Source organism: Sceloporus undulatus, chromosome 5 (assembly GCF_019175285.1).
Source record: "Sceloporus undulatus isolate JIND9_A2432 ecotype Alabama chromosome 5, SceUnd_v1.1, whole genome shotgun sequence".
Taxonomy (NCBI): Eukaryota; Metazoa; Chordata; class Lepidosauria; order Squamata; family Phrynosomatidae; genus Sceloporus; species Sceloporus undulatus.
The window spans coordinates 93,068,830-93,090,010 of NC_056526.1; the positions used below are offsets into that span (position 1 = coordinate 93,068,830).

A 21,181-nucleotide genomic window follows, 5' to 3' on the forward strand; every position below is an offset into this window, starting at 1 on the left:
CTGGGCTTTAAGCCAAACTTTAAAGGACTTGTCCAAGATGGTAAACCTATTTAGGAGATAGGATTCAGCTAAGATTCCTCCTCTAGATTTCATAATTAAACCCAGACTAGATTCAGTGAACCACTAACACACATACCTATTTTTACTTTAGAAAAGATGGATCAATTCAACATCAGATCATGGTTTTCACTGTACTGGCCCCAATCACATTTTCTGGCATTTTCTGGCATTAAAATAACCCACTTGGGGTTCACACCACTCGCTGAATCGCTTCAGCGAATCAATTTAAGTGGGAACTGGGGTCATTTGAACCAGTTCCAACCGAATTGTGATCCGATTTAGAAGGTAGTGGGAATGAGGCCTAGATTTTTCAGCACAACTCTATGGCCAACTTCTGCCAGAATTGCACTGGAAGACCTAGACATTCCTAGAGAAAACATATTAATCCAAACTGCAAATAAATCTACAAAGCTGCAAATGTGGAGGGCCAACTGTATAGTGCATTGAACAGGTGTACTACTGTGTTCTTGGAGGCTCCAAATATTGAACTATAATTGGTATGGAAGAACTGCATTTGGTATGGATGTAATGAGGGACCATTTAACCCTCCCTGGGCTGACCTAAAGGACCAGATCTTTGAATCTAAATACGGTTAGCTCTGGTTAGTACTTGGGAGGGTGGAGGGAGGGAAGAGAAAGGCAAGGAGAGCTCTTGGGACTTCTGCCAGATGGAGAAGCAGGAAAGCTATTTCCTTAAAAGATCTTAAAATATGAATATACATTAATGTGTGAACAAAAATGCACACACTACATAAGTGAAATATTTTTTATTTATATACTATATTAAACAGGGAGGAGGCACAACGTCCAGATATAGATGTAAAGGGTGTCACAAGAATAAAAAGTATGAGAACCATGCTGAAGGCTATAATCCAGAAGAAGGAACCGGCAAAACCACCACTGAGTATTCCTTGATGAAGAAATCCCTATGAAATTTATGCAGTTTCCAAAAGTTGACAGGTGGCTTGAAGGCACGCACACACACACACACACACACACACACAACTTCAGAACCTGGAGAAAATTGTTTTATTTTGCTAGACCTCTCCTATCCATTCATTCGGACTGAATGTTACTCCTCTTACTCTGCTGCTTTCATTTTTCCATGTTCTACATTACAACCTTCTACTGTTTCATATTTGTTTCATTGGTATGCTTCTTTTAAGATTTAGTTGTTTGCTATTCTGTTATGTTTCAAAATTTTGATTGTTCACTAGAGTGGACCTCTAGTGTAAAATGGTGTAATAAATCTAATCCTACTAATACATAAACAGAGATGCTGTTCTACACAAAATGGATGGCACATTTTGGAGTTGCTTGCTTGGGTGCATTTATAGCAGTTTGTATATTCTTGCTGATCAGATCTTTCAGGCGGAAACCAATTTTAGCTTATGCTGCATTCTAAACTAATTAGTAATAATAACAGATTGACTGTGATCGATGGTGGCAGGGAATCCAAACAGCATTCAAATCAAACAGGCTCTCCTTTTTCTAATTATAGGATATGGGTTACTTTATTCATGGAATATATTAATTCAGATCAGTGAAGCAAATAATGTTCTAGTTCATATAAAACATGCAGTCTTATTTATTATGTATGAATAATGATTAGTGTCATTTCCCCCCAACCCAGGAATAGAACAGGAGCACAGGGACGTAGCTAGGATTTTAGGAAGGGGGGGGTCCAGACTAAGTGCCACCATTATAATGGGGCTTGAGTGCGGTGGTGCAGCAGCACACACCATTCATTTTTCTAATGGAAGGGGGGTGGCGGGCCCCCAGAACCCCCCCCCCCCTTTGGCTACATCCCTGAGGGGCAGAACTCATGGAAAGTTCCATGGGTAGGACTGCTGTAAGGATTACTAAGATTATGCATGTGGACTGTTAGAATGTGCTTAGTTGCGTAGTTTCTGACTTATGATAACCCTAAGGTGAACCTATCATGGGGTTTCCCTGACAAGATTTGTTTGGAAGAGCTTTGCCATTGCCTTCCTCTGAGGCTGAGAGTGTGTGACATGCCCAAGGTCACCCAGTGGGTTTCATGGTCAAGCTAGGAATTGAACCCTGGTCTCCAAAGTCCAACACTCAAACCACTATGCCACACTGGCTCACAGAATGTTCTTAAGCACTTTATAAATGATAAAGTGGCCTGTGATCCTTCTCAGAATATTATTCATGGACCATAGTTCTCATAGTCTTAAGAGGTGTTTTCCCCCTCCTGTATGGATAACACTGTTTCAAAGGTATCAGTAAAACATTTTCACTTTTCTTTTGAGTTGTGTCTTAAAGTGTAAAGATCTTAAAGTGTAAAGATATACCTCTGAACACTAAAGTGAGGATCATCCAAGCCATTGTATTCCCCATGTATGGATGTGAGAGCTGGATAGTAAAGAGAAAGTGAAATAGAAAGAAAATCAATTTATTTAAGATGTGGTGCTGGCAAAGAGTTCTGAAGATATGGTGGCCAAAGAAAACAAGCAAATGGGTTTTAGTACAGATCAAGCCTGAACTCTCCCTGGAAGCCAGGATGACTAAACTGAGACTGTGTACTTTGGCCACATCATGAGAAGGCATGAATCATTAGAAAAGAGAATGATGCTAGGAAAGGTAGAATGAAGTAGAAAGAGAGGAAGACAACATGCCAGATCATTGGACTCAGTCAACGAGGCCACAGACCTGAACCAGCAAGACGAGAGCAGAGCAGTGGAGGGCAAGGTGTTTGGAGTTGATTCAAGGGCAGTTAACAACAGCAACATCACTTCTATTTCTTGTTGATATGGTTCTGATAAAAATGGCATAGGATAGTATGTTTTCTGGGATAAAAAATTAATCCAGTGGCAGAAAGCAGTATATTTGTTAATCTGGATGGTATATTTGTGTGTTTGACTGTAGAAAATGTACAGGGCAAGTGGCTAAAATGTGGGATCCCTGTTTACAGTTCTTCACATAATGTTGAAATAGAGGCGGGGTACAGACCGCCGCCGCCAGTAGGTCCACAGGGGAGCCGGAGCCTTCACACGGCCCGACTCCCGCGCGGACCGAAAAAGAAGCTCCAAAATGGAGCTTCTTTTTCCGTCGCGTTTGCGACGTAGCGAGGCGCCAGGGGCGCGCTCGCTACGTCACAAGCGGCGCGACGCATACGGACGCTCAGCGTCCGATACGCAAAGATGGCGCCGGCCATGTAGAAGGGCCGGCGCCATCTTGTACGGACGGAGTCCGTACTAGGCCCATAAGAGACGCCCCTTTTTAAAAATGGGACGTCCAGAGGACGTCCGAAATGGTGGTGCAGAAAGCACCAGAAGATCTTGTTCTGTGTGGATGATGCCACAAAATTAAAATGTTTCACCCTGGTCCCTGAGGTTTGTTTAAAAAAGAAAAGAAAAGAAAAACAGGAGCAGGGAAATTACTCTAGGGGACTAAAATGTCCTCTGTCCTTTTTTCTTTTCGTTCCATCCTCTTGAGATGATTTTTACACAGTAAAAATAAATAAGAAAAGATGTGCTTTCCCAGTGCATGAACTAAAAAAAAGACAGGAGGAAAAAGATAATTGCCTTGTCTCGTCCTTTTTGGGTACGAGCCAAACACCTCGGGTCATAAAAGTCAAATATCTTTGCCTCTCTGTACAATCTGGACAGGCCAGGTGTCAGCATACATCTGCCTCTTATTTCTTAATTTTATTCCTTAATTTGCCGGCATTGCTTAATGTTCTGAGACTGCCAGCCAAAATATTTGCCTCTAGTTGGCTGGAAATAGTATCTGGAAAGTCTCTTGGATTCACATGCAGAGCTACATTATTAATATGTGGCAGCCTCACTTTTCTTGAATCACTCAAACTTTATAAGAAGCAAATTTTCTCCTGTTTTTTGAATATCCCAGTGGAATCAAATGTTTTTATGGCCTACTATGTATTAGGACTCAATAATTTTTGTTATTATTCTCAATTAATATTGTCATGCTTTTGCAATGGCATTCACAAGCAGCCAGGTAAAACCAATTAAATGCTTTCTGGATGTTTTTGAACAATGGTGACCTTTAAAAGCAATTTCCAGAACTCAGGTAGCAGCATGAATGGGTTTCAGTTTTGCTGCGATTACATGATACCAATTACCTTTATAATAAAATCTTTTAATTTTTTTAAAACTGTGGACAAAAGAAGGAATTTAAACTTTGGGCATTTCAGATATGCGATAGGCTAGATGTTCAGTTTCATGACCATAATTTATGGGCTGCAAGATACAGTTTTTGATTACATTTCAAAGCTAACGCAAATTGAATATCTGGTCTCATAGAATATTACAGGTTCAAAGTGCATCTTTTCTGATAAGGGATTTTAGTGTGAGAAATTCAGTACAAGGAGTTATACACAGTTGGTGTGAGCTTGAGGAGGACCCTTGGCAAATGGCCCCCCATTGGCCTTCTACAATGTCTTTTTCACTGGGGGAACTTACGATGCAGCACAAGCAGTGCCAATGCTGGTGATGATACTAAGGCTGTATTTACACTATAGAAATAATGCAGTTTGACACCACTTTAACTACCGTGGCTCCATCCTACAAGTCCTGGGATTTGCAGTGTTGCTAGGTACTAGTACTCTTTGACGGAGAAGGCTAAAAGACCTTGTAAAACTACAATTCCAGGGATTCCCTAGGATGGCACTACAGCAGTTAATGTGGTATCAAACAGCATTATTTATACAGTGTAGATTGCATCTAAGAGAAGCACCATGCAGCTGAAGCAAAAGTGTGGCATCCCCAAAGCCCACAGACCAATTTTTTCATTTTATTTTATTTCATTGCACAAAGTTCCCTTCAATACAAAAAATGGCAGCTCAGAAATTATTTGCCCCTAGAAGCCTATGTAGCTTTACTAGTAAGGGGGAAAAGAAATCAGTAAAAAAATATATATCAGAAACAAACTGAAAACATGACTTCACATCTGTTGTACTGGATCTGCTTGTATGGCTCCTGGGGGTCGAGGTTGTGAGAGTGAAACCTGGCTCCTGATTCCATCCACCTGTTTGCTTACCTTGTCTAAGTAGAAATGAATATTTGCAAGAATGCAAGAATGATTAACAACAATTGCAAATACAGTAGGCCCTCTGTATACTTGGATGATCCATATTCCAGCATCTGTGGGAGGCCAGCCCATGGGGGGGTGGGCAGAGAAGGAAGAGGTGGAGAAGGAAGAGGCAGTGGGGAGGGAAATTTGGTGAGAGGCGGTAAAGGGTGAGAGGCAGCAAAAAATATGGTGGAGGGAAAGAGAAGGAAGAGGTGGAAGGAGGAAGAGGCCACGGAGGGAAGGAGGAGGGAGGAAGAGAGAGCAGAGGGGGAAAGAGGGAGAGGGAGAAAGAGGCAGTGGAGGAAGAGGAGGAAGCCCCCCTGCTGCCAGCCATGGTGAGACAGGCTTCAGCGGCTGAAGTGGCAAAGGGACATGAGCATGTATACATTTTGGTATCCGTGGGGGGATCCAGAATGGATCAACTGTGAGTACTGAGAGCTTACTGTAATTAACTTACAGACAGTTCAACTATTTACTCACATGCCACTGATACTAAATGCAGTCAGTGGTTTGAGAAGGTGAAAGTGTCTTGACAGGTTTTCTGTCAAACATATTTTTTTATTGTTATTGAAGGTGCAATAGCATTATCAGAGCTATGATACTACAGAAATCTGCAGAGGCTGACAAGATAAGTCAAGCTCTTGGTATCCTGACCGGAGTCCTTAACCAGGTCAGTCCCCATGCCAGTGCCCAGGAGCCCCATGTCTCTTGTCTTCCTCCGCCATCACCTCTACAGTGGAAACCCACATTATGGCATCTAACATGGCTTTTTCCACATCAGGCTCCACAATGAGGGTCTTCTCAGTAGAGGCAGTAGCAGAAAAAGGTCAGGTACATGCAGGGCCATCTGGTCTGCCCAGTATTTCTGTGGGGTTTCCAAGAAACTTCATGGGAAACAGTGGATCGTTTTTACCTACTCTAAGGCTGTTTGAGCTAGGATCAGACCAGGACCATCAGACCTGCATCCAGTGTGCCTGATCCTGGCCTGGAGGTATTGGCCTGCATCATCAAAACAGGACAACGCAAGGCCAGGGGGAACCTAGGCTTTGGGCTAGTACATACAGGCCCTTTGAGTTGTTTATCAGAGGTAAAACTAAGATGAATGCTCACTGGGGATTTAAAGAATTCTTGCATATTTTCTCATCTTTGACAAAACCAACAATGAATTGACACACCAAGACACCTCGCCAATCACTTGCACAGTTTGTAAGACTATTTGCACTTTCCCCTGTGAAAGCCAATTTGCAGTAAAACGCACAGGGTTTTGTTTTTATTGCTGGTTTTAAAAAAAAAACCCGATGGAGGAGGGTTGGCACAGAAAACTTGTGTCGTGTTCAAAAATGTAACAATATTCTGTATGAGAAGCAGTGTGTTTGCACAGAGCTTTGCAGTAATTCTTGTGGGAAAATGTTGCTGGTTGTGCAGGAAACAAGTCTTCTGCATGCGCACACACATACCACCATTTTTTTTATTTTTTGCAAAACCCACATATTTCTCTATAGATTCATTTTTTGATAAAATCCTAGGTATGAATAGTTTAAAAAAAACTATGAAGAATTCCTCAAAGAGACCACTGTAGAAATTCCAGTTTTCTGACATTTATATCTGTATCAACATTTATTTTCATCTTCCCTGCTTCATTCACCATGGATTGTATGATATTTATTGATTCTTAGAAGGCACAGTGTCTCTTGTTTTGTCCAGTCCTCTTTCACAGACACGATTCAGGAAGACGATTCCATAATTCAAAACAATGACATTGAGACAGCATAGGACTGTAAATTGTAAAACTTGAAGTCTGGTCAGTTTCTTTTTATTGAGTAAATAAATGGGGAAGCTGAATTATCCACAACTGAAATGCGAGCAGGCAAAGGGAGCACAAAATGTCATCTATGTGTGTCTGTATGTTTACACACAAACCCAGAGAGATAGCACTTTTGAAGTGATACAGTGAAAGAACTAGCCAGCCAGATCTTCACTATAGCTAATACAATTTTTATCTCCACTGGGTCCCACTCTCCATAATCTTAAGATATTTGAATGCAGTGGTGTCTTTGATTCTTGGTAGATACAAAAGAACAGATGAAAAATGTCCAGTAGTTAGCACTATTATTCTAAACTGTAGGTATTAATATAGAACATCCATAATCTTGGACTGAACTGTAACTCGTTCCCTCAAGATAAATGCCCTCATTTACTTTTAATACTTTACTTTCTCTCTAATACTCAAAGTGCTTCTGCTTTTTTGTTGTCTAAGGCTGGCAAATGCCAACATTTACAGTACATCACTGCTTCTCAGGAATATCTAGAAAAACAAACCCTGTGATGCAAGATCTCATGCACTACAAATATCCCAACTCCCACCTCATTGGCTGCCTGTTGCAAAGTAGTATGCTCATAGCTCCATGGGTGCTTTCACCCACAAATCAGTATCTACAGAAACCCTGGCTTTTCATGAATGAGAATAGGAATGAAGCTATAGTTCATGCAAAAATGTACTGACCAAACAATGCTCAAATGTGGAGCTTCAGTAATATTACATAATTACAGGAAGATAACTCTTCCTTACAGAATAAGGAGTTATTCTGTTTATTGTTTATTTCTGCAAGACTTGAGATAACAGCATGATGGAAAACTGGAAGGATTTACCTTTTGGATGGATGGAGTCTGGAATGTTTCGTTGGTTACTTAGCAGTTGACTAGGAAATCCAGACACTTAGAGGAAATGAGTAATCCTAACATATTTATGTCAATTTGATATGATGTTACGTTATCAATTTTAGGATGAACGTCCTATATAAATCCCCAGAAAAAGCAAGGAATTTTTTGGATGAATCCATTTTAGCGGTAAACATCAACACGGTCTGCCTATATGGAATTTCATAATTGCTTTATTTATACAATGAGCTCTTGTTAGTCACTGGGGTTTGGTTCCAGTACATCCTGTGGATACCAAAATCTGTATGTGCTCAAGTCTTATTATATACAATGGGGTAGTAAAATGGAGTCCGCTGTATAAAATGGCAAAATCAGGGTTTGCTTTTTGGAATTATTTTTTAAAATATTTTCAAAATATGGTGAGTGGTTGAATCCATGATTGTAGAATTTGTGGATACAGAGGACCAACTGTATTGTTACTGTTGAATGTTGATATCATGATGATATTATTCAACATTGGAAAAAATGAATGAGAAACTATAGCATTACTATTTTTGATAGCAGCCACACATTCTCAACAACTCTCTAGTTCCTCTCATGAAAAATATCAAGAATAGTTTACCTCTGTCATTTTGAGGTGCTTCATATGCAACAGTCCTAGAAAGCAGAACAATATTATCACTATGCAGTAAGATGACACTGAGAGAGAGAACACTTGTCTAACGTCAGATGAAATTACAACTGGGGACATCCTTATTTGCCATTCTCTCTCCCAGTCATGTTACCAAATACAAATTTCTACTTCAGCGTCAGGCACTTTTGTTTCCACCTCTTTTGCTTTTTTCTCTAGTTAATCTAAAGACATCCACAGCAGAACTCTAATATTCACAAGTAGGAATTTAGTTACAAAGATAACATGAGATTTGCGAGTCAGATTTCTTGAAAGGCCTAATTACATGTAACTTTCAGGCTTTACAATAAACAAACCAGGCACAGGAGAGCTCACTCTAGAACTAAAGCCCACAGAGGGAGCATTTTAGCAGGGAGAAAAGTTGGAAGAATTGCACAGTGCTTTTTGATCGGAAGTGCAAGGAGGCAACCATATAGAAGCAAACGGTGCCATAAGTTTATAGAAGATACAGTTCAGGTAGCACATTAAAATTCTATGTAAGAGATTGCAAGAAGCACATGATTAAGAAGTAGAATTAAGTACTGTGGGTATGGAAGGATGACTGTATGTTCTGTCAGAGGATAGATCAGAGCGTGAAAAGTTATTTTTTTAAAAAAGTACTTAGTTATAGTTCTGATTTCAAGGCCACAACTGGAGTCAGTTGGCATTAAACTTATTAGATATTTTTAATTATTCCTCTAAAAAAACCAAAAACCCAATGCTAGACGCAATTGGCTGATATCCTCTGTTAATCTGATGCAATGCGTATGCCTTCAGGTCACCTGTCAACCTATTATGTCCTGGTTAATTTCATAAGATTATGTGTACCTTTCCTCAATTTGATAGGGAGAGCCCCAATTAATCCCTGCCATCCCACTATTTCATCTGCTTTTTAAACTGTCCCACTTTCTCTCTCTTCCTCCTGCTTTCCTGCTTTGTACTCAGCTTACTTCAGTTAATGCAGAGTTCAAAGTGGAAAAGGAGTTTGCACTTAACTCAGCAGCAAGAAGAAGAGAGGGGGGTAAGATCTTGCCCTTTCCTTTAGACTGAGGCAAAAGCAAACTGCTATAGTCTCTCCTAACCTCCTGTGCATTCTTCCTCATTAATAACTTTTACCATTTTGACCCCAGTCTGATATTATTAGGGTACACATATCCCAGTTTTCATCTCGGAAATATTGCAGGGTGTGGTTTTCTTTGGCAAGGAATACTAAGGGGTGATTTGCCATTGCCTTCCTCTGAAATATAACCTGCAGCTGCCGGTATTCCTTGGCAGTCCCCCCATCCAATTTCTAGTGTTCCCCTTCATTTACTTAGTAGCTACTCCAGTGCACAAGACAGTAGCATGAAACACTGTAGGAGGCAGCTTTTGCACAGTGTGATATCACTTCTCTACTATTTAGTAAAACCATATCTTGCAACTATTAAAGTAAATAAAGGTTATGGTTCCAAGACAAAATGAATTAAGTATTCCCCCTTTAAGTAATAATTCTAACTTTTAATTGTACCTTTGTTAATAGAAAAATGAATTAATTACAAATGGCTATTATTTCTAGCTAGCTACTTCCAGATTGAAAACCAGCATAGCATAGTAGTTTGAGTGGAGATCAGAGTTGGATTGCTTGCTGGGCCCCAAAACCCATTGGGTGACCTTGGATAAGTTGCATGTTCTCAGCTTCAGGGAAAGGCAATGGCAAACCTCCTCTGAACAAATCTTGCCAAGAAAACCCATAATAGGGACTTGAAAGCACACAACAACAACGCCAAAATTCCAGGCTGTGGATGCCTAGAGATAAAGATATTTTTAATCTCTGAAATTTATATCCTTCTGCAGGCTATTTCTTATGGAGTTCAGGGAGCAACTTCATACTTTCAGACAAGAAATCAAAACAAAGCTTTCTGCTTGCCAGAATCAATTAATGGCCTTTGGCTAACCAATAAAATTGGTTTGCTTCCAAACATGACCTGAGATTACAGTGAAAAATTACTAAATTTGTAAGCACCTGAAGAAAGTAATGGGCACGCTTTCCTGAGCTCTCTTCAAAACCTGGCCTAGGAAACTGTTTAAAAAAACTATTTAAAAATACACACAGAAAAGTGTTCAAATTTTTATCCTAATATCCATGTTTGAAACCCATGTTGGTATTATTTGGAGTCACATCTGATGCAAATGCCTCCTCCTATCCTACTAGAAGCTTGGTTTACATCTTCCCATGCCACGTATCCGGAGATAGAAAGAAGGCTTTTCTATGCATTTCCTGTTGTGGTTGCTGAAACACTGCCCCAGGTGAATCCATGGCATCAGGAAATGTAATTTATTTCAAATTATCTCAGTATTTTGTGTAGATTTATGGTTTCTGGAAAGTACATGTCCCAGGGTTTCTTGGGTTTGAATTCTAGCAGCCTGTGGTCTGAGCAGAGGGGCATTTTATCCTGGAACAGAGAATGTCTCTCTGCTCAGTGGGTTGCTCCTGGCTTGGGCTGCATGACCACAAACATCCCAAGAGCAAGAAGATCTTGGATGTGTAATTTGCAGGGCTCCTGAGCTTGTACTAAAGAGTCAGGGATCTTAGGAACACTATATTTCCTCAGGGTCCCTAATACTAGTTATATACCATATATTCTTGAGTATAAGTCGACTTCGAGGGCAGGTTTTGGCGCCAGAATTATGGATTTTGATATGACCCATGGATAAGTCAAGGGTAAAACTTAGGGGTATCTAACAAAGATGTAAAGGATGGGCCAAAGGAAAACAATGTCAAAGAACTTACAGCGTGCTTGTGTTATAGGCAGGCACACCATACACGGCTTCCAGCATATGCTGGAAGCTGCACTGGAAATACTCCTCTCGCTCCGGAAGAAGTAAAGGGTTGCGAACCTGTGCGGCACGACCTGTGGTTCACCGCGTGCACGAGCTCCATTACTTTTAATGGTGCTCAAGGATACTCATTTTTCCCTTACGCGGGGGGTCCAGAACAGATCCCCGCATAAGGGAAGGACACACTATACAAAATTCCAGCAGGCATGACTGTTTGTGCTCACCCTAAAGGCTGGATGGATGAGAAAGTAGAGGGAGGTTAGTGCTTCCAGGATAAATTACATTCTTGCCTTTCAACAGGGGATGGTTCCTTTTTTAATAAGAGTTAAGGTACAGGACTAACATTGATTCGTGGATAAGTCGACTCAGGTTTTTGGGGTCAATTTTTTGACTAAAATTTCTAGACTTGTACATGAGTATATTCAGTAGCCATTGGAAGATCCTGGATACCAAAGAGACAAGAACAGAATTCAAAAGCTGAAGTGAAAAGGTGTTTTAGGATAAATGGTAAATTCAAGGTAGAATACAATATTATAAGCAGGACAACACTGGATTCTGGAAAAGGTAATAAAAAATTTGGCAATATTACTAGCTGAAAGGTGAGATTTAGTAGGATGTTAGCCTCTTGCAGCATAAAAAGGAGGAAAGAGGAGGGAGAGAAAAAGAATGTGGTAGCATCTTTAAGACTAACAGAGTTTTATTTTAGCATGAGCTGTTATGATCCACTTTTTCAGATGCAGTACACAGTGGTATTGTAGATTCATGTAATGGGACCTCAAAAGTTGCAAATCATGTTCCTTGCCCTATATTTTCAAATGGCTCAGTGAAGTGATACAAGTCTTTCAGATCTAAGAGATCGCATTCCTTTCAGACATCCACACTAACTGACCACACTGTTTTTGTGTCAATACACACACACAGAGAGAGCGAGAGAGAGAGAGATCCAGAATGTCCCCAGATGCGTTCTATGGGGTACATAAGGCATTTCCACCATGTATGGAGGCCCCCGGGCCCCCCAGGGGGTAAAAAACATTTTTTGCTTTTTTAAAAAATGCTCCAAAATGTTTACTTGGAGGTGGAGGTATTGTTCCATCACATTTTACACACATACACACACACCTTGGCCAAGTTAGACCCAGGAGAAGCCATTTTTGAAATCTCAAACATGGTGGAAGCCCCCATAAGTTTGTAGGAGGAGGTTTAGTTTAGTTAGACCAACAAAGAATTCTGTGGTATTTTAAGGAGTAATGCATTCATTATGGCATAATGCTTTTTGGGGTAAATTTATTTTATCAGATGCATAGACTCTTTTCTCCAGTTTGCAGATACAGTGGACCCTTGTTATACGCTGAGGTTTGGTTCCAAGATCCCCCGTGTATAACAAAATCTGTGTATGCTCAAGTCCCATTAAATATAATGACATAGCAAAATGGTGTCCCTTATAAAAAATGGAAAATCAAGGTTTGATATTTGAAATTTATACATTTTTTGAATATTTTCAAACCGTGTATGCTTGAATCCGTGTATAAGAAATCCATGTATAAGAAGGACCGACTGTATATGGTACAGGAAAATCCTCCCTGTTTTTCAGTGACTCATTCTTTCAACAACTCACTCTTTCAACACTTGCAAATTACAGATGTTCCATTAATTCTATGAGGGCTCCTCTCTTTCATTAGTTTTTGCCTCTAAGGTTTATTTGGGACTGCGCTCTCAATTACACTTGGTCCACTTGGTCACAAGACTTGCCTATGGAAAAAGTGGACCCTCCTTGAATTAAAAGATTTGTCTGTGTAATTTGCAGGTGTGGCTAGAGCAGGTTTGAGTCAGCACTTTTTCCTATGGAGTTCTTCCTCACTTTGAACTGATCACATGTGCAGTATCCAAAGCAAGTGCTGCTCCCCTCTCATGTTCGATCTATGGTACTGCTATGTCCAGTCCATAGTGCTTTTGAGATTGTAGACAGTGCGTCTCTGATGGTATCACTGTACTGTATTGCTATACAGGATATTAAAGGTAAGCTTTTATCCCTTTCATTTTACTTTTGAGCATATGTCGGTACATAGTTTGTTACAGTATTTAGCTTTTTCATGCATTCAAAAGTGATATATAGTTATTTGTTTTTTGATGGCCAAAATACATTTGCAAACTAAAAAAAAAAAGCATTGGATTCCACTTTTCAGCTGATTCCACTTTCTGAAGTATTCCTGTTCCTAATTTGTCAGATAAGCTAGGGCTTCCTAAAGTAAGCACAGGCGAGATCAAATGGAAAATACTGCATAATTGTCTGTGACAATTATGTCAAAACATAACCGTTGTTTATTTTTGTACCATTATCACAGTGGTTTGAAATCCTTTAGCAGGCTGCCTTCCTTATAAATTCAAGCTAACATAACATTGGAAAATTTTCTCATGCTTCATCTGGTTAATCTTGGATGTGTCAATGACATTCCTTTTGTCTTTCTAACAACTGAATAGTCAAATTAAGACTTTGCTTACTCTGTAGGTGAAAACCCCATCAAAATGTGCCACTGTTATTATGAAATGATACAGAAAACCAGAGAACTGCTGCAAGGAAAGGCAGAAGCACCAGCTGGTTATCACAGTTCCCGAATAAATGGCATGTGCAAATTGTTTGATGCGTCTCAGCAGCAGATTTCAAAACATAGAGGACAACAAAGTGGATTTTAAAAATGTTTTACATTTGAATCACCAGGCAATTAAAGCAATTATGGAGGTGTATGTCAATATTTTGTCACTTAGTAGTAAAAACAAAAACAAACAAAAAATGTTCAGACATCTGGTTCTTAGGAAAATGCCTGCATTTGCCTTTCCTTATTTAATATGCATAATGATCCACATAGAGAAAGAATTGGTACAGCAGCCTCCTGGTGATGAAATAAATGTAAAAGAGAGAGAGATTTTGTTGTCCTTCTCAATGTTCTTCTGTTGGGAATGTCTGCCTGGTTGTTCCTTGTGCTCATTCCTGCCGCGTGTGCTGATGTTTGGTGTGTAGCATGCAAGCTGATTCTTCGATTTAACAACCCTGACAATATATCTTCTAGGTTTCCTCTACACCCAGAGCAGTGCCAAACACAGCATTAAAGAGCGGCTTATGAAGCTCTTGCCCTGTTCAGCTGCCAAAACCACATCTCCTGATATTCAAAGCAAGTCTTTTCTCCTTTTCCCATTTGCTAAACTTTGAAATTTAGACTTGCATGCATCACAAGGTATATAGGGGAGGGGATGTTTTTGGTATCTTTATTTGAGGAGAAAACAACCTACTATTGTCACACTGTGTTGGATGTTGGTTGTATAACCTTGGGGTGGTGGTGATGGTGGGAGGAGTGGTGGGCTGTATAAAAAAACTGCAAATCATGTATATGTGCTGATGTCTGTAACAGAGCTTGATGCATAAGAAATGGCCTTCGTAGTGTTTTAGCCAGTGTGGTATTGCAATTGAGCGTTGAGTGAGGACATTGAGAGACCAGGGTTTGAATTTCCACTTGACCATGAAAACCCAGTGGTGATCTTGGGCAAGTCACACTCTCTCAGCCTCAGAGGAAGGTTTGGGCAAATCGCCTCTGAACAAATGTTGCCAAGAAAACCCCATGATATGTTTGCCTTAAGATTGGGATAAGTCAGAATTGACCTGCAGGCACACACCAACAGCAACAACAGCAGCAGCAGCAGCAGCAACAACAACAACAACAGTTTTCTGTGAAGCCAAGCACTGGATAAATTTACAGTGCTATATAAATAAAGCAATAATAATAATAATAATAATAATAATAATAATAATAATAATAATAATGGATCCCTGGTTTTCAAGCTGTGTTTTAGGTATCCTTCTGGGTCGCCTCTCTGGGCATGGATGTACTGTTTTTCAGTGGCTCCATTTTTTCTTGGAGGAGCACTCTCAGAAGGTGGTGCTGGGGAATTCCTGTTTGACTCCTTTGCCATTGGCCTGTGGGGTCCCTCAGGGTTCAGTCCTGTCCCCTATGCTTTTTAACATCTACATGAAACCACTGGGAGGGATTGAGTGGAGTTTTGGAGTAAGGTATCACTTATATGCTGATGATACCCAGCTCGATTACTTTTTTCTACCTAATTCCAAAGAAGCTGTTCCTTTGCTAAACTGGTGTCTGGCTGCTGTAGTGGACAGGATGGGGGCAAATAAATTGAAGCTTAATCCAGACAAGACAGAGGTGCTCCTGGTCAGTCGAAAGACAGATCCGGGAATAGGAATTCAGCTGGTGTTAGATGGGGTTACACTCCCCCTGAAAACTGAAAGGTTTGTAGTTTGGGGGTACTTCAGGATTCAACGCTGAACCTGGAAGCCCAGATGTCAGCAGTGGCCAGGAATGTTTTTATCAGGATGAATGCATACAGAGGAAAATGTCTTAGATGCAGCAATATGGGACATAGGCAAGAGGTTACCATGTGGCAACCATGATGAGCAAGCAGTTTGAATGGTACTGTGTCACAGGAAGGTGATGACACACAGGCAGGACATGGCACCACCAGGCTCCATTATTGCAGAGTCATGCCACATAGAGAACCTGAAACTGTGCTGTAAGGGCTTGGGCTAAAAGCCCCAGTAGTGAACATGCATATAAGGGAGGAGCTTCCATTCCCAGTGTGGTGGTGTTGTTGTTTAATAAAGTGAATGGAGCATTTTGTCGGATGTTGTGGGATATTGTAAATATCAGAACAAGGATTAAAAGCCTCCTTGAGATTACTCAGCATGTTGTCGTGTCTGCAGCTTCTGAGTGTAAGAGAAGGCGTTCTCCAGCCTGCACTGAACTGTACAGCAGAGTTTTCTGTGGTGTGTGTTCCTGGTGCAAAGCCTCAGTGTCTAGACTTCAGATAAAAAACGTGCCAAAAATTTTACAGCTAAAACTCATATGCCAACTGTGTCTGTTCATGGAGAAGTCAGACCTGGCCACTGTGGTACATGTCTTGGTTACATCCTGTTTGGATTACTGTAATGTGGTCTACATGGGGTTGCCTTTGAAAAGTGCTCAGAAACTTCAGCTGGTCCAATGAGCCACAGCCAGGCTGTTAACTGGATCTGATCACAGACAGCATAAACTCTCTTGTTGCAACAGCTCCATTGGCTGCCAGTTCATTTCCGGGCACAATTCAAAGTGCTGGTTTTGACCTATAAAGCCCTATACGGCTTGGGACCAAGCTATTTGAAGGACCATAACTCCCTGTACAAGCCCAAGATCATCTGGAGAGGCCTTTCTCTCTGTCCCACCACCCTCTCAAGCATGTTTGGTGGTAATAAGAGAGAGGGCCTTCTCGGTGGCTGCTCCCAAACTTTGAAACTCCCTCCCTGGAGAGGACAGGATGGCGCCATCCCTGCTGTTTTTCCAGTGGCAGATAAAAACATTCCTGTGCTGGCAGGCCTTTACAAACTGATAAGGCTGGGAATGTTGTGCTATTTAAATGTTAAGGTTTGTATTTTTAACATATTCCATTTTAATTCATAACTGTTCTAACTTTTAAAATGGTTTAATTTTTTCTTAAATTTTATATTTATACATTTTGATATTGTACTGTTTTTTAATTGTGTTGTTTTAAATCTGCGGTTTGCTGCCTTGGCTCCCTATATTGGCAGAAAGCCAGGATATAAGAAACTAATAATAATAATAATAATGTGCCATTAAACAAGAGCCTTGCCTCAAAGACAAGATTTGTCATACAGGTGTTGCTAGATATCTAACCTGCCAAATTATCGATTCGGGCTTCATTTGTAGCAGATGTTCACCTTTCATGATAACTGCAATAAGACTGACATTGCTTGTGTAAAAGCACAGAACATGAAAAAGCAAAGGTCATTTTAATGATTTTTTAGAAAAAGAAACAGGGAAAGGAACTGCTAGTTTACCAATAATTTAATAGACCTGTAGGTTTTAAACCCATCTCAGCAGCTTATGTGCACACTTGTATTAGGAATGTGAGTATTACATTATAGAAGAATTCAAAAGAGAAAAGGCTAATTAAGTTCAAGGTACTAGTGTTCTGTTAAAAAGAATGTTCTTTCAGGTAGAGTTTGCTCTTTGCCTTACTATTAAGGCCAAGACAACTAGAAGCTGAACTTGCATCACATGTAGAGTAAAAGTGTGTTATATTCCAATGGATAGGACTCCTTTTGTCCCACTCACATATAAGCTAGAGCATTCACAGACCTATTTTTAAAAAACATAGACTTTTTGAAAAAATAAAATTTTATTTATTAAAAAAACAAAAAATTAAAACAGTGTATCACACTAATACAAATATCAGAATTTTTTTTTAAAGAAGAAGTCTTCATCTAGCTACAGAATGTCAATGAGGGAGCCATGCTAACCTTCTTAGTGAAGGAATTCCCAAACCATCAAGAAAGTCATGTTTGCATCTGATAATACCTATGCAGGGCTAAAAAAAGAAGGGTTTCTCCTGAATTTCACATGCCAAGGTTGGCTTAATATGGGAGGATATGGTCCTTTAGAAAGCTTGGATCCAAACCATATTGGGGTTTTATATATTATAACCAACACTTTGAATTGTGTCTACCTTATGGCAATCCTATCACAGTATTTCCTTGCCAAGACTTATTCAGAGGGACTTTGCCATTGCCTTCCTCTGAGGCTGAGAAGGTATAACTTACCCAAGGTCACGCAGTGATTTTCCATGGCTGAGATGGGATTCGAACTCTGATGTCCATAGTAGTCCAGTGATCAAACCTGTACACCATGCAAAAAGCTATAACTAATTAATGTATCACCATGGCCTATTCAGGAATGTCCAAGAACAGGCGCAGCCGGTGCACCATAATTAACCATGCGAACCCACTCCAGGCTATTGCAGAGCACCCAGACTCAGCTATATCCTGGAATATACCCAAACTGGGAACCAGCGTCTTTAGTGTAACCCCTCCACCACAGGTTGAATCCCTAGTCCCTGATCTGTCTTCTGACTGACAAGAAGAAAATTGTCTTGTCCAGATTGAATTCCACTTTGTATGCCTTCATTCAATCCCTTACTTACAACAGAAACTGGTACATGTAAAAGGTTTTCCAAATATAACAGCACAGGGACTTGAGAAATTCAATGTTTTTCTGCCTAAGAAAGGGGCAGTTAGCTTCACATAGAATAAGAACAGCCTGATTCTCGAGGGCTTTTTATAATGGTCTATTCTGGCCCATTGTCACTTTTCTTCTCTTGTATGATTTGTAACATCTTTACCTAATGCAGAGGCCAGTGAAGGTTTGAAAGCTTGCATGATGTATTTTCTGCATTTTGATTGACCAGTAAAAGTATCATTCTTTTGTGGATTTTGGATTTTGCTGCATGGCCAAGACAGTTAGTCTGAATATGTTTCCTGGTTTAGATCTGAAACATGTACTTGGATTTAACAAGAAGGGATCAGCATACTGGCACTGGCCCTCAAAACCCCAAAAAGCCAGTGGTCAAGTCATCATATAGGAATTCCCCAGCACCCCCCTTCAGCTTGCCCATCCAAAAGGGACCAGGGTACCTGAAAAACAGTCCAATCTCTTGGAAGCAGACCAGAATAATACCAGGCTTGATGGTATAAAAGGCCACTAAGATATTTTAGCAGATCTAATAGGGACACACTCTCCTGTCCAGTTCCTAACATTGTTGTCCACCAAGGTGGCCAAATCTGTCTTCTTTCTATAATCAGGTCTGGAGACAGAATGAAATGGATATAGGCAATCCACCTCATTCAGAAACTCGTGGTGCAAGGGTGTTACCACACACACATGCCCAGAAATGGAATATTGGCAAGTGGAAGGCAATTGTCAAATACAGTGGGATTCAGAAAGGGCTTTTTCATCAGATGTCTTATTATTGTTTCCTTTAAGGATGCTGGAAACTTTCCTTGCTGTAAAGAAGCAGTGGCCTCTCCCTTTACCTACTTGGCTACTCATCACCTTTTGATGAACAAAGGAGGACAAGAATCTAGCCTCCACATAGTGGGTCTCACCATTGCAAGGATCCTGTCCATATCCTCAAGATGTATAAATTGAAATGTATCCATGTTCACTGGACAAGCAGAGACCAAACCTACATCCATGGGTCTATAGCTACTATAGCATTCAAGGCAAAATAGATATGAGCAATTCTGCCTACAAAGTGCTATGCAGATTGTTCATGGTTGGCTGTCAAGTAGTATGGATTCTCTTCCCATGGTCCAAGGTGTAGAAGACCCTTGTCCACTCACAGCAATTCTGGTGGATGGTGTTTGGCAGATACAGTTGTGGCAGAGAAGGAATAGTTTATTTATTTATTTAGCTTCCCATTTTCCTTGGCATAGGGCTTCAAATAGACTTTCTCTATTGCTTGATTTTCCACCAATTTCAGTCTGGTCTCCATCCCATTCATTTCATAACCAGGAGCTCCCCAGTAAAACAGGAAATTCAGTTGACTCCACTCCATTGGAAGGAGTCATTGTGTCCACTGCCCTGACCATTTCCCTATTCCAAAGATCAGCAAGGGCTTTAACAGAATCACCTGCCAATGAGATAAAAAGAATTACGTTCAGAAACTCAGATTCTGAACTCATATTCTAGCCGGAAGTTACCCGGGATGCACCTGCCTGGCGGCGTTGTCAGCAAAAGCGCTTGTGATAATATCAGGATGCAGTCCAAATTAGAATTCATTTGAGGAGAGGCAAACCGCTTCTTTAAGCTGTGCAATAAGCTCCTTAGACTTGTGTAGCATCAATTAGAAATCTGTGCTCATGAGGCACAGAATCCTAAATGACCAAATAGCTGTTTAGTTCAATGCAAATTGGAAGCCCTTTCATTTAATTAGTTCTGCCCTGAACTAATTTTGAAGTTAGAAATTAGCAGACCATAAATTTCTTGCTATATGAAAAAATGTTACCTCTGACACTGAGCTTACATGGCAGGTTCTAGCAAGTGTTCACGGGCTGTTTAGCATGATTTGAAAACTAAAATTTGTTAGCCTCTTGAATATTGAACAGCAGTGTTTGCCATTTACTTTATAATAAGACAAGGGGGATTTAATTTTCAAATGCAAATTAGAAATATTTGAATTGTGCAGATTCTAAAAAGCCTTTAATTTTTAATGTGGAAGACCTTAATATTTGCTGTGCTGTGCATAATAATGAGTTAAACTTAGAGAAGCTTATTAATATACTTTCTGAAATTGCAGTCCACATTAGATTTACACTCCACTACTAATGCCTCAGGACTGGATCCTATTTGAAGTTGGTGGAGCAGAACGTTCCACCAAACGTACTTAAAGAGAGGTCTGGATGCTGAAGAAGGATGAAAACAGCCAGCCCAGCTGCAGTGAAAGGTAGCTTTCACAGTGCTCTGCCTGCACACAACAACTGAGCTGGAGGACTGAGCAAACAAATGTATAGGATATTATCAGATCTATTGGGTATACTTTTATGACATCCATTTACATATATCGTTTCTGTGACATTTTTAAAAATATCAAAATTAGAGGGCCCTAAAATTTGAGTTCTACAATGAGATTTGTGTTCTGTAATGGGAGGGACTGTCTCCAGACTTTCCCCCAAGTTTTGATAGTTACTTTCAGAAAGTAATTAGTTTTACTATGAACATGTCAGAATCCACCTTCAGTCAGGCATTCAGGGTGTATTCTGCCATGAGGTTTGGATAGGTAGGTAGGTAGGTAGGTAGGTAGGTAGGTAGATGGATGGATAGAGATAGATGATAGATAGATAGATAGATAGACAGTCACTTTGAGAATAGGGGGGATGCCGCCATGAGGACTAAGCCGGATGGTCACGTAGTGCATGGCAGTTAGGCAGTTTTATGAGGGGTTGTTGGGAATCTGAAACCAAAGATGCATACAGCCTTAGAGCTCTACTTGGTAGAAGAGCTAGGAACCAAATGGCCAAAAAAAA

General features: G+C 40.3%; 1 protein-coding gene across 5 annotated transcripts in view; it reads left to right on the top strand.

Moving 5' to 3' along the window:
• Positions 1–21,181, top strand: part of KCNIP4 (potassium voltage-gated channel interacting protein 4) — a 421,219-nt gene that overhangs the window by 358,554 nt on the left and 41,484 nt on the right. The window contains exon 2 of one of the 5 annotated variants that reach the window (XM_042468878.1): positions 14,328–14,429. The exons of the other annotated variants lie outside the window; for them this stretch is intronic. Within the exon in view, the coding sequence (XP_042324812.1) occupies positions 14,328–14,429 (102 nt within the window). The remainder of the gene's footprint in view (positions 1–14,327; positions 14,430–21,181) is intronic. 5 annotated transcript variants of the gene reach the window in all.